We start from the raw sequence: 13,348 nt of genomic DNA on the forward strand, positions 1-13,348 counted from the left end.
TAGGATCAGTTTCATGGCAGTAAAGCTCATTTTGCAATTCACAAATTTCAGTTTTCAAATCACTTTATTCAATAAAAGAACTGGAATTATGCCAACTCCTACCATGTGAGACGGAAGATTTGTTCTGATACAGCACTGTGAAATTGGAAAGAAAAAAGACACAAATTCAAACTCTGGGATTTTTAGTTTTTCCTGTGGAGAAGCTTGTAGCTTATAGTCGCTTGGAGAGACTGACAAAAGGATTACACTCCCTGAGTGAATCTGCTGTGTGAGCTTTATGACATCTGCAACTTGTTTAAGGGTTAAACAAGAGTTCATAATGTAGATTAAAATATTTTGGGATTTTCAAGGGTATATGATGTATTTGCAGATTTTGGACTGATCCAGGTGCGTACTCTCACCTACAAACACTAAACATAAGAGCAGTGGCACCGACTCACAGCTGTATACATAATGTACGTGAACTCTTCTGGAGGTGAGAGTGGATCTTACTCACTGACCTTCCTGGGAAAAAAAGTAGGGAGACATCACTCTGTGGCCCCTGCAGGCAAGCAACGTGAGTGTAAAACAACTAATCACCTTTACAGTTGCAGTTCCTACCATCTACATTGTGGTACTGACTTTCTTGTTTTCATTTCTGTATCAGATATCAGATTATATGTTGTAGTAGAAGCTGTTCTGACTCATAGATGTGTTGCAAGCAGACAGGTGAAGGTAGACGAGGTTTAAATATTTCAGCTGCTTGGCTGCCTCCGTTGTGAAGCAGCGGAGCAGTCAGCGTATCAGAACAAACATAACACACTGTTCCTGGCAGGGTCTGCTTCAAGATCTGGACATGAAAGCCAGCCAGTTCCACTACTGACAGCACACACATGCTAACCAGCGTACGCACACTTAACTTTACTGTCATGTCAGTAGCAAAACAGCTGGTGTCAGTCTCACTGTTGCAGAAATGGATACCAATTTTTTTTGTGCAGAGATCTGTAGGTTCTTTTATGACATATGAAGACTGGCCTCATGTCTGCATTATAAGCATCACCCTTTGTCCAGATGTTTTAATTTGATCAGTTCTCCTCCTGCTTTTTAGCATTTCATTTCAACTGGTCATCTACATCCACCCATACTCTGTTTAATCTTAATGTACTCCATGTATCGACAGTTTGTCTTCATATTTGGAATCCAGGCGTAAAGACTACACCCTGTCCTTATTTCTACGTCTGTCTGCATGTTTTGAATTTCTACCTTCTGCGCACCATCTGTTTGTTTATTCTTTCCTCAGGTGCCTGGGAGACAACTAACAGGCCTAACTGCCCTGAGGACCTTGTGATGTCCTCGAAACCTGGACAGGTCACTGTCACAGCGCAAGTGCCGGAGGATTTACCGGGCAGTGTACCAGAGCTTAAGGATGAGAGGCCATGTCCAGTAATTCACAACACACAGTTTGACCAGTATGATGACAGCACAACAGGTCAGAACAGTAACCCCCCCCCCCACACACACACACACACACACACACACACTCACACACACACACACACACACACACACACACACACACACATATGCAGTCAGGGAGGTGTTAACTGTAATTTTCTCCAGTAACCTCTGATGTAAACCAAACAGAAAACGCAAGTGTTTTTTATCTCACCAACTTTCCACTGTAATTCCTGACATAATTTCTGTTTCTCTACTAAAAGGTGTTTCTGGCAGGAAAGTAGCAGCATGACGACACGCCCACATTCCTGTATGAGGAAACAAAGAAGGGAGAGGGTGGGATGGGAATGCAAGAGACAAAGTGATGAAATATTCAAGGAAGGGCCATTTAATGGAATGTGTTATCATTTTAGATAAGTACAACTTGAAAGTGAAAATAAACAGGGACTAACTAACTAGAAAATTAACACAGTTACTGAGATGACCTAAATTTTAAGTGTAATTTTTAGACATGTAAATAGACAATAAACTGCATGCTAATCACTCATCGTCATCATGAAGATGTTAAATATGTTTTAAATATCATAAATAAAATGTAAATGGATTCACTGAGATATATGTGTTTTATTTCCACCAAAACTGCAACCATGTAAATGCAATGAATGATAGATGCATTATAAACAACATAAATCAGTTTTTCATGAGAAAAACTGGTGAGGAAGTTGAATGGCTTTGTTTTGACTCTGTCCAGTTGTTGTATGATTGGTTTATTTGGTTTATTCACTTTTGAGAGCAGTTGGTTGAGATCAGAACCTAGACAGGGTTTGAGTACAGTTACACAGACACAGCTGGAAGAGGTGATTTATGTGCTCCAGCATTTGGCATACATCTGTACACTATTATGATTATGTAATTGAATATTTGAAGTTCTCTTTGGTTAAATGTCTAAAGGATTAACTCTCTCGCACCTTGTTGGACAGAGAAAACATCTCAAATCACATAACTAGTTACCAATAAGATGTTGCTGAATTGCATTCATATTAATGTGTTTTTAATTACAGTGATTTAAGTTGCAGCTGCTCATTAATTTTGGGGGTGTGGTGCAATTTCAAAATGTAATATTACACAGCACATTCACTCCATTGCAAAATAAGCTGGCAATAGAAGAATATGTGTTACAAGACTTGGTGTTACTCTCCTTTTCTGTCCCTTGCCTGTTACTCCACTGTCCGAGCTGTTTCCAGCTGTTCCCCAACATTTGCTTCATTGTTCAAGCTGTCGTTCATCACAAAAGTCTATGGATGAGGAGGTGGGCTGCGTTCAGACGCTGGATCGGCGCCGACAACAGAAAACACCCTAGACAAGAGGTCAACCAAGAGGTCACAAGAGGTGCTGTAAAATAATGAATAAACAGAAGAGGGGGAGTGACTGTGTGTGTGTGTGTGTGTGTGTGTGTGTGTGTGTGTGTGTGTGTGTGTGTGTGTGTATGTGTGTGTGTGTGTGTGTGTGTACAAATCATATACTTATGTTATGCCTAACTAACATATGACTCCTGTTGATTTAATGCATGAATAAATGCAGGATTTATCATAAATTGCTGTTGCTCACCATACACAAACATCCAAGTCACTTTGACTTTATGTGATTAGTTCACATTTAATAGATCATCATGTGAAGAATGTTAATTCACTGTTACTTCATACATTAATTGATACACGATGAAATTAGCAGGATTCCAGTTAAATCAAAGTTTATTTTAGACCCATGCAGCCTTTGAAAGCAGAACTGAACCTATTTTTAAAGACATATGAACCTTTTTTTTTCTTTCCTTTTTTATCAAACTGGTCATCAGATTCAAACCAGCGGTGCAAACAAGTTGCTGCATGACCCTCCATTCCCATTTACGACACATTTACAACCTAGGGGGTGTAACATTTGTTTGTTGTTGATGAAAGAAGTGTAGTTTAGCACAATAGATAATAATGCACTAAGACCAAAAATCATCTAGCCCGGGGGTGTCAAACACACAGCCTGCATGCCTGCGCCTGTGGCCTACGCAAGTGACCTTTGCCATTGTGAGCATTTATACTTGTGTGGTGGTTTTTATGTGTTGCTCTGCAATCAAACTTTCAAAACATTGGCATTGGGGTTTCTATGCTATGCTGAGACACACCTAAAACATGGCCGAATAACAACGATATCAAACACGAATGAAATTCGTCTTCATTATAACCCACAAGGTTCACAGAGAAAACAATTGTTTTTAGCTGGACACGTTTTTCCCACAAATACAACATGCTATCATTTTTAGAATATGCCTACATCTTTTTGTATTGCATAAATTAGCCTAGTGGCTACTAGCATACTTTAATCTACTCATGTGAAGCCAGAATGAATCATACACAGGACATAAAATGCTATTTTGTGGGGGGTTTATTGTCTTTACAATTAATTGGGGGTTTTTTTTGTCTGTGAAACAAAAGTTTAGAAAAGGTTTGCTTCAACTGAGGGAAATACTTTTCACTTTACAAAAATTAACAGGAGGTCTGTGTCGCCAAAAAGTGTTACATTTCTGGGGAGGTGTGCATAGGCAATGGTGTGGGGAAGGCTTACACATCTATGCAGAGTCAGTGCCATAGGTACAGCGTTGATTCGACACATTAGTATAAATCCTGCTTAAGAGGTGACAGGATTCAGAAGCAAGTTAAACAGTGAGTGGCTACTTCATGTACAATGTTGCTTCAGAGGCTTTTTCAACCTGACCAGAACACAGTTCTCTGGAAAAACAATAAATACTTCCTAGCCAACATTTGTATGTCGGGCCCATGTGGCTAGTAAATGGGCTGAAAAATGGCTCCATAATGGCCCAATGCCAATCGCCCACATGAATGGGTTTACCCATGTGGGTCCCACATGGGTTATGCAAGGGCTACCTGGTGGTACCAGGTGGGTATGGGCCCAAAACCCACCCATGTGAGCATAATGGCATGGGGCCATTATGGAACCCATGGTCAGTCCCATTTAGGGCCCATTTTCCAGCATGTCTACTACACACATGGGCCCCACATACAAGTGTTGGCTGGGTTATTGTGTTCATATTTAAAGATTTTGAACATTATGCAAAACATAGTCAATCAACAGCTTCAATACAAAAGAATCTGTATTGGACTTATGTCTTAAAACATTTTTAGTGGACCCTTATTGCTGAGGCACTGCCAAAACTTTGAATTTGTGAACACTTTGTAAAGGGGATAACTTAACCTGCTCCCTCAACAGCTTCCACTATAGCTTGGCGGGGTAACATCAGCATTACTACACTGGAATGAAAATGTATGGGAAAATGCACTGTCATGTAATGACAGTGAGTAGAAGACTGACTGAATGTGAAAGAAATGAGGCATATTGATGAAATTGCACTTGTTTTTTTAAGACACTTCAGGCTGTTCAATATTTGTTTTGTAAATGGATGAATGTTTTCAGAATGTACTGCTTTACATTAAAAGAAAGGGAAAACTCTGGAGGTGTCGTGATTTATAGGTTAATATGTAATGGTTTTACTGGTCCAGCTCACTTGAGATCAAACTGGGCTGGGTGTGGAACTAAAATTAGCTTGACACCCCTGATCTAGCAGGTGCTAAGTGAGAAATTAGAGGAAAATGGACTAGGAAAAAAAATCATTTAACTATAAGAATAGGTATTGTTCAGCTTTCAGAGAGGCTGAGCTGATGAATGGATCTGGGGCAGCTGTGTCTCAGAGGTAAAGCCACCAATTGGTCGTCCACCAATCGGAAGAGGGGTTCGACCCAGGGCTCCTCCAGTCCGCATGTCGAAGTATCATTGGGCAAGATAATGAACCCCAAATTGCCCTTGATGGCTGTTCCTTCGGTGTGTGAGAGCATGTGAATGGTTACTGAGTAGTAGGTGGCACCTTGTATGGTGGCCTCAGCCAGATGCCAGTGTGTGAATGGGTAAATGTGACTCAGGAGTGTAAAAGCACTTTGCGTGGTCAAGAAAGACTACAAAGGCGCTATACAAGTGCAGTCTATTTACCATTTATCTGAGGGAGACTTTCTTAGAACTGGAATCCAGCTATTTTAGTAGTACAATTAATCAATCATCAATTCATCTATGAAGTAACAGTGAATTAAAATTCTTTGCCTGATGATCTATTGAAGTGTGAACTAATCACATAAAGTCATAGTAACTTGATTAGTTGTTTATGGTGAGCAGCAGGAATTGATGATAAATCCTGCATTCATACATGCATTAAATATCATGAATCAAGCATTAGTTGAGCATTTCTTAAATACATGAGTTGTACCCTCATTATGATGGTACAAAGTGATTGCAGTAACTATAATTTTGCATGCATGTTCTGGACTGAATGGTGATTTACGGTGATGTTCTGTCTGCAGGCGCATCAGAATCTCAGCTGTCAGACAGCAGTGAGGCGACTGAAGCTGAGAGATCAAGAGATGTCAAGATCTACATTCCCTATGAGTCAGCCGAACTCTGCGTCACTCAGGTAAAATAATGACAACCGTTGAGGGAAAGCAGCACAGAACAAGCACTGTGTCTCCCACAGCGGTGTATTTATGTTCAGAAGAGAATCCATTTAACACCACTAGACATAAATATTGGACAAGTATGACTCCAAACTCACTCCTTATGAAACAGTGATTTCTTTTAAACATGTGACTTAGACTCTGTTCTGTGTCCAGTTCTTTAGTGAGATAGCATGCTGACACAATGAAGTCACTGTCATACACTGTGTTGTGTTCTCCCTCACACTCACATGGCTGCCCTGATGCTACTGCTATGACCCTGGAAGGCATTTGATCAGTACATGCAACCAGGATGCTATTTCATGTATTGTTTGTGTGTGTACCATACACCTCAAAACAGATAGCTGAGGACATGGAAGCCATGAAGAGAAGACACCTTGAAATGATGCAGGAGCTGGAGGAGAACTTCCAGGTCACAGCACGAGAGAACCAGGTGAGGAGTGTGTGTGTGTGTGTGTGTTTGTGTGTGTTTGTGTGAGTGTGAGAGAGAGAGAGAGATAGCCTCAACACATAACAGTGATACAAATCCTTATGTCTGTTTAGGAGTGGACCGTGCAGAGGATCAGATCTCATCATCAGAACAAATTGAATACTCTGAGGAGAATCTTGGACCTGTACCAGGAGAAGGTGGAGAAGAAGAATGCAGACTGGGAGAGGAGAGTCACGGTCAGTTGGTCCATCTCTCTCTCAGTACCTCTTACCTAAGTGTACCCAACCAACTCCCTTTCCTATTTCCTCTTTTAGTATCTGGCTCACTCTACTGCAACTCCTGCAGCTCTCATGTGGCACAATTTGTCCTCACTGGCGGTGAAGTTCAACGAAACAGTCAAACTCTCCAAACGCCATTTCAAACTTCATCAGTCATGTCGGTGCACATGTTACAAACCATTTAGCTGAAAAGGTAAACAGCTTTGTGTATTTTTTAATATACTTCTCTCGTTGTCTGTCCTGTTTCCTGCAGGCCTTGACTGCACAGAACGAGCAGCTGCTGGAGGAACAGAGAGCAGAGAGGAGGAGGAGTAAAGAGGAGGCCCTCCAGTGGCAAAGAGAGAAGGTGGCATAGGAATCTGGCAGGCTTCAGAAACTTCTATGTGTTCCTCTGTACTGGAGCACCCCTTTGTGGTCATATTTGAATATAACAGGCAACTTTTTTTATGGCATTACGTAAGTGTTGGACCAACTTTGCTCTTGTCTTTCTTTTAGAGCAAAATGCTGGAACTGTTCTCCAACAGGCTGGATGTTCTGCACAGCCACCAGGCCTCCAGTGAGTGTGCCTACAGCCATTTAGACTGTATGTATGCTTGCAAAACAACTGACCTTTGCATGTAACACCTTTATTAACGCCCTGTGACATTTACCAGCTCTACAGGAGCTGCAACTTGCCAGACAGGAAGTAGGGAAAGTCCAAGAAATGTTGACCGTATCATCAGTGGGGCAACAGGAAGCTGCTGAGGAAGATGAAAGCTCAGAGAACAAAGGACTTTCAGCTCAACAGCAGACCGGGGTGGGTTGGAATAAGTTACCATGGCAATCTGCTGATCATATCTGAGGTGCATGAGCCAAGATTGTAAACACGTTCAACAAAGCAACCAACAAAAAATCTTATCAGACACTTTCTGGGGGACGATATGTAGAACAGGTCCTATTACACAGATGGGAAACTCTATGATATCACCACAAAAAAGATCTTTGAATAAACATTTGGGTATTTTTATGGTAGCAGAAGTTTCAGTGGTGGATATCTCAAACATCTGCATGACAAAATATGTTTTTGTGATTTGGGCAACCTTAAAGATGGTTCTGTCTGCAGGCCTGCAATGAGTTGAATCAGCTACTAGAGGGGGCTAAAGCCCGCCTGAAGGAGCTGAAAGAGAGCCTGTATCAGAGGGAGAGGGAGATCACTGAGCTGCTGGAGGCAGAGGGGGGTCCTGTCCCTCCTGTCCCTCAGCCGCCCTGCAGCGTTCTGCTCCTCACTGTCACACACAAGGTGCTGTTCAACTATGAAACTAAACCAACTTCTAATTTTTTAGCCTTTTTTTCCTCTTTTTTGCTGGTGGAAGGACATATTTTATTGTTTTTTCTTAGACATCACCCTGGCAGTATGACTTTGTATTATTGATATCATAAGACTGCTTTGTTTTGTTTTCTAGGCTCATGCTATCTGCACTGCAGTGGCTGAGACCAGAGCTCTTTTGGACTGCATGATTGAGGAGAATCGGATCGCTCTGATTGAAGCCAGAGACAAACTGGATTGTCTACAGATGGCCAAAGAAGACAGTTATGACAGAGACAATAAGACCACTGATCAAGACGGGTTAGAGATCACTGATATATACTATAAATGACTGCTTGGTGGTTGGATTATCCACTGACAATTTCTATATAAAAGTGGCAGGGTAGTTTAAGCTAATTTTCACATTGTCTTCCTTATTTTTTATGGTCCTAAATATAATCATAATTCAAATTATTTTCTTCTACTTTTCAGGTTAGACGAATATGAGTCTTTGTCTTTGCTACAAGAAACTGTGAAGGAGCACGAGGTCTCACAGTTGGCTTTGGACTGCATCAAAACTGGAGAAAGTCCTGTAATAAATGGTAAATAAGTACCTTAAATAAATGTGTTGACTGCAGGCCAACTTTAAATAAATTAATATATTCACATCTCATACATTCAGCAGTCCTTTTACCCAGTGTTGAAGCCTAACAGGCAAAACCGATACCAAGCCATGACCAGACCAGTGAAAGTCCCACACTGCATGACACACTTAGGATAAAATGTAAAATGAAGATTCCTCTTCAGTCACCTCTTTGATTGCTGTATATTGTATATATGTGTGTATGTATAAGTGCATCATGAGAAATGTCTTGATGAAAGAATCAAAAAAGCATTGCAGAGGTGAATATTATGTGTAGAAATTTGCCTTTGTTTTCAGTGAACAAGCACTAAGGAGCTGACATCAGTGGAACCATCTTTATTCAATACTCCTTTTTTGAACAGGGATTGGTCTTGACTGGTCTTGAAATAAAATTCAGGGTGCTCTTTGTCCAAGACCGAGACAAGACAGTATGCGGTCAAGCCAAAGAGGAGACCAAGACCTTTGAAAACTGGCTTCGAAAACCAAGACCGATCTTGAGTGCTACAACACTGCTTTCACCATTAATACCATTAATACTTGTATCTTCAAAAGCTGTTCACTTTCATGCACATCAGCCTTGCTTTACAACATCTTTATGCTTCTGTATCTGCACTACATTTGGCTTAGTGCTGCATGGCTTTTAATTTCTGTTTTGCTCAGAAAGCGACACCATCTCAGAGCTTGAGGACATTCTGGGACGAGGGACAATCCAAACCACAGAGGGAGTGAAGAGTGTTGGTCAGCAACTTCTCTTGCTGCAGGATCAGGTTGGTCTTTTTTCACACAGGTCAAAATCTCAGGTCAGGCCTCAGAGACAGTAAGTTGCTGTCTTTATTAAGCGAGAAACAAAAGAAGTGGGCCTTCCCTGTCTATTTACATAAGTGCAGCTATGTAACATCAGTGGTGAACTTGCTGAACTTCAGCTAAACCATCATGAGGGCAGACTGTGACGTAAATCACATGGGTTATTAGAGTATCATATGTATTAAGCCTGCAGCTGCTGTATAATGGTTTGGATTGAGTTAGCTGTTATACATTGGATTCATTATTGTCTGTGAATAAAAAACTTAAATACATTGTAGCAATACAGTGACTTAAATATATAGGCGTTTAGGTTCCCAGATGCATTAAGTGAAATGTTTTGGATTATTGAGGAATTTTACTTAACTGTCTAGTCCAAGTAGCTACACATACATGCTTTCCATCTATTCTTCAGTGTCATAGCTGTGTGTTTTGTGCTCTTCTCTCAAGCTAAAGCAAGTGAAAGACGAGAAAAAGAAAATAATTGAGAACTACAATTCAGAAAGGACTATGAGGAAGAAGTACTACAATATGGTAGAAGACATGAAAGGTACACACTGGCGAAAATTAAAGGTTTACAGACATCAAACAGTGAGACCTTCTCAGTTTAACCCTTAACCCTCACTTTTCATAAGGCAGTTATGGTTATGTGTCTTATGCTTTTTCTCAGGTAAAATCAGAGTGTTCTGTCGGATTCGTCCGGTGAACCGAGCCGAGGTTGCGCAGGGTGGATCCATCGTTGTGGAAAAAATAGATGAATACTCTGTTACTGTGCAAACCCCTCGTGGGCAGAGGGAGTTTCAGTTTGACAAGGTGTTCAGTGCAGAAGCTTCTCAGGAAGACCTGTTTCATGACACCAACAGGTGAGGGGATTTATACAGAGTATTCATAAATGTACCATAACATGCATATAACTGGCCCAAAATATGCCCATAGTACATCTTTGGTTACTTAGGTAACAAACTGAGGAGGCGTCCACGAGGCCTGTAATCACAGGACAGTATTGAAATACTGTCAGCATGGCAGTTTAGGATATGTTTTCTCTACAGGTTGATCCAGTCGGCTATGGATGGCTATAATGTCTGTATCTTTACGTATGGTCAGACGGGCTCAGGGAAGACCTTCACCATGGTGGGGGACAAGGAACAGAAGAACCCAGGAATCATGCCAAGATCTTTTAATGCCATATTTGATATCATACGGGAGAGCAGCTCTAAATTCGATTTCAAGGTAACAGACAGTATTTCACCAATGAATTTAGATCTTATTTGGGAGATAGGAAAGATCTTACATTTACTCAATAATGGTGAACTCACATCATCTCTCTTCTCTCGTCTCCCTCAACTTCCTTTCTCTCTGTCTGCTTCTTCGTCATTTTACCTCAGGTTTCGGCCTATATGCTGGAGCTGTACAACGACATGCTGCAGGACCTCTTTGTGAGCCTGGCTGGTGAGGCCCATGCACAGCCCCAGTCCCATGGCCAGGCGAGGCGGGTGGAGATCAAGAGAAACAGAAAGGGGGTTGTGTTCGCCCAAGGAGCAGAGACAAAAGAGGCTTCCAGTGCCCAGGAGCTCTACGCTCTGTTCCAGCAGGCCTGTGCCAACCGACACATCTCTGCCACCAGTGAGTCCTCTATACCGTGCCATGCTGCCCAGTTCAAACAGGGCCCTGCTAAATGGTTTGGATTAATCGTGTTAGTTACAGTCAGTATGACGGGGCGGCAGCTAGGTACATCATTATTGGACTAGGCGGTGAGTGGCAGAGCAGCCAAACTGTGAATCAGCATACTGTAGGAAAAGGAGCAACATTGCTTTATGGATGCACACAGGTCAGCAGAGTCATCACAGGATGCACCTAATGTTTTAGTAACAGAGAACTGGAGACACTAAAAACTACAAAACTCTTTATACCAAATGTCTATAAAAAGCTCACACACAAAATTCTACTAAGTTAAGTGGAGAGACGGCTGGTACAAAATAATAAAGAAGAATGGTGTTATATTTTTCACAAGTTTTTATTTGGCAGTTATACAATTTTTTACATCTTTAATCATAAACAATTTGACTAGATCTGAAACAGTTAAATGATTGAATAATCTGCAACAATTTTGGCATTTGTTTAATCATTTAAAAAGCCAAATGTTCTCAAATTTGCTGCTTTTTTCTGTTTTATATAATTCTAAATTGAATGAGTTTGGATTTTTGACTTGATCAGACAAAAAAAAATAATTTGTAGCATCGCCTTGACCTCCAGGGAATTTTTGTTTATCATTTTGCGCATTTTTTGATATTTTATAAACAAAAAAAAGTCAGTTAATTTAAATGATGATCTAAAAATTCCAAATCAATAATACAAATAATATTGTTCAAAACAGCTACAGTGTGTCACAATCCAGAAGCTATAAAAGTCCATTCAGCACCTTTTATGTTGCGTACATTTCCCAAGAGATGAATGTGGAGAGTTCCCGTTCCCATCTGATTGTTTGCATCATGGTGGAGAGCAGAAATCTGACCAATGGGAGCGTGAGCACCGGGAAACTGAGCCTCGTGGACCTGGCGGGGAGTGAGAGAGCAGCCAAGACAGGTGCCAAGGACCATCAGCTAAAGGTTTGCTCATATGTTATGTTTTGATTGGCCCATGAAGTGACTGTAAGTATGTTTTAAACGATATTCCTCTTTCATTTCTTCTCTCCTCTCTTTTGCAGGAGGCTAACTCCATTAACAAGTCACTGAGTGCCCTGGGTGATGTGATCTCAGCCCTGTCTGCTGAACTACCCCATGTACCATACAGGAATAGCAAGCTAACACAGGTAATGATGAAAAAATTACAGCATACTTTCAATTGTGAGTAAAAAGACATTCTGAAAAACAGTGTGGTCATGGGCAATAATGTGGACATCCATCTCATCAATCTCAGGTGATGCAGGACTCCCTGGGTGGAAATGCCAAAACCCTCATGATTGTCAACATCTCTCCTTCAGAATGTAACCTCGATGAGACGCTCACATCTCTCTTGTAAGATACAAATAGAGAACCATCTGTTCATAATAATCCAAATGCCAACAAACTCCTGAATAACACCTGAACTTCCTAAATTTTCCAGTTACGCAACAAGAGTGAAGGCCATAACTAACAATGCTCAGAGACATGTCGACAGCAAAGAGATTGCCCAGCTGAAAGAGGTGTGTGCTGCTGAAATGTGTCACAAAACATATATATATGTATCTACATGAAGTAATACAAAAAAGAATTTGGAGGCAACACTGAACACTCACACTTACTTTAGCTCTGTTTTTTGATTTCTGTCTCTGATAGGTGATCATTAAGCTGAGGTCAGGACAGACTGTGGAAGACGAGGACGTTTGAACTCTATTGTGTACAATCAGCCTAGCTGCCAGAAGAAACTTTTGGCATTGTTCGTTTCTGCTATATGTTACATTTGTGTGATTTATATGATATCAAAGTTTCTAAAGTCATGTATATGGGTTGACTTTGTCATCGGAGCTGAAGGAGATGATGGATGGGGTGACACTGAGATGAAAGGTGTGAGACCCAAGACAGCTGCTAGGCAGCAGACCTCTGTTCAAGACCAATAAACAATAAAAGCAGATGTTTTGAGGGAGACATTGGCAACATTTCTAGCCATAATTGTACCACCAGAAATGGGTAGTTACAACAAAACATGATCTTTTCCTAACCATAACTTAGTGGTTTCAGTGCCTAAACGTGACAATACATTAATCACAGCATTGTTGAAACTTAAAGAAACATTAAGCTGCAACATTTCCACTACATAATGCACAAATGTAACATATTTGTGGTTTGCAGAAATGTACCATGCCAACATTTATTCTGGCAATTGGGTTGGTACAAAATTCAAAAGTCAGGGGTGGAAGAAGTACTCATATATTTT

General features: G+C 40.9%; 2 protein-coding genes across 2 annotated transcripts; both read left to right on the plus strand.

Moving 5' to 3' along the window:
• Nucleotides 1-4,347: 4,347 nt before the first annotated feature.
• On the plus strand, nucleotides 4,348-9,095 carry LOC125890520 (uncharacterized). The gene is made up of 11 exons (XM_049579195.1): nucleotides 4,348-4,444; nucleotides 5,850-5,959; nucleotides 6,340-6,432; nucleotides 6,543-6,665; nucleotides 6,961-7,053; nucleotides 7,203-7,263; nucleotides 7,361-7,503; nucleotides 7,810-7,986; nucleotides 8,150-8,313; nucleotides 8,485-8,594; nucleotides 8,998-9,095. Exons 1-11 carry the CDS (start codon nucleotides 4,348-4,350, stop codon nucleotides 9,018-9,020), a joined length of 1,194 nt encoding a protein of 397 aa, XP_049435152.1. The 3' UTR covers nucleotides 9,021-9,095.
• A 184-nt stretch (nucleotides 9,096-9,279) lies between these two features.
• si:dkey-96l17.6 (uncharacterized) lies at nucleotides 9,280-12,836 on the plus strand. Its single transcript, XM_049579057.1, has 10 exons — nucleotides 9,280-9,402; nucleotides 9,887-9,986; nucleotides 10,107-10,299; nucleotides 10,486-10,666; nucleotides 10,822-11,059; nucleotides 11,882-12,042; nucleotides 12,141-12,245; nucleotides 12,353-12,450; nucleotides 12,539-12,617; nucleotides 12,751-12,836. Exons 2-10 carry the CDS (start codon nucleotides 9,947-9,949, stop codon nucleotides 12,799-12,801), a joined length of 1,146 nt encoding a protein of 381 aa, XP_049435014.1. The 5' UTR covers nucleotides 9,280-9,402; nucleotides 9,887-9,946; the 3' UTR covers nucleotides 12,802-12,836.
• The last annotated feature ends 512 nt before the right edge of the window (nucleotides 12,837-13,348 follow it).

This window comes from Epinephelus fuscoguttatus, linkage group LG6 (genome assembly GCF_011397635.1).
Source record: "Epinephelus fuscoguttatus linkage group LG6, E.fuscoguttatus.final_Chr_v1".
Taxonomy (NCBI): domain Eukaryota; kingdom Metazoa; phylum Chordata; class Actinopteri; order Perciformes; family Serranidae; genus Epinephelus; species Epinephelus fuscoguttatus.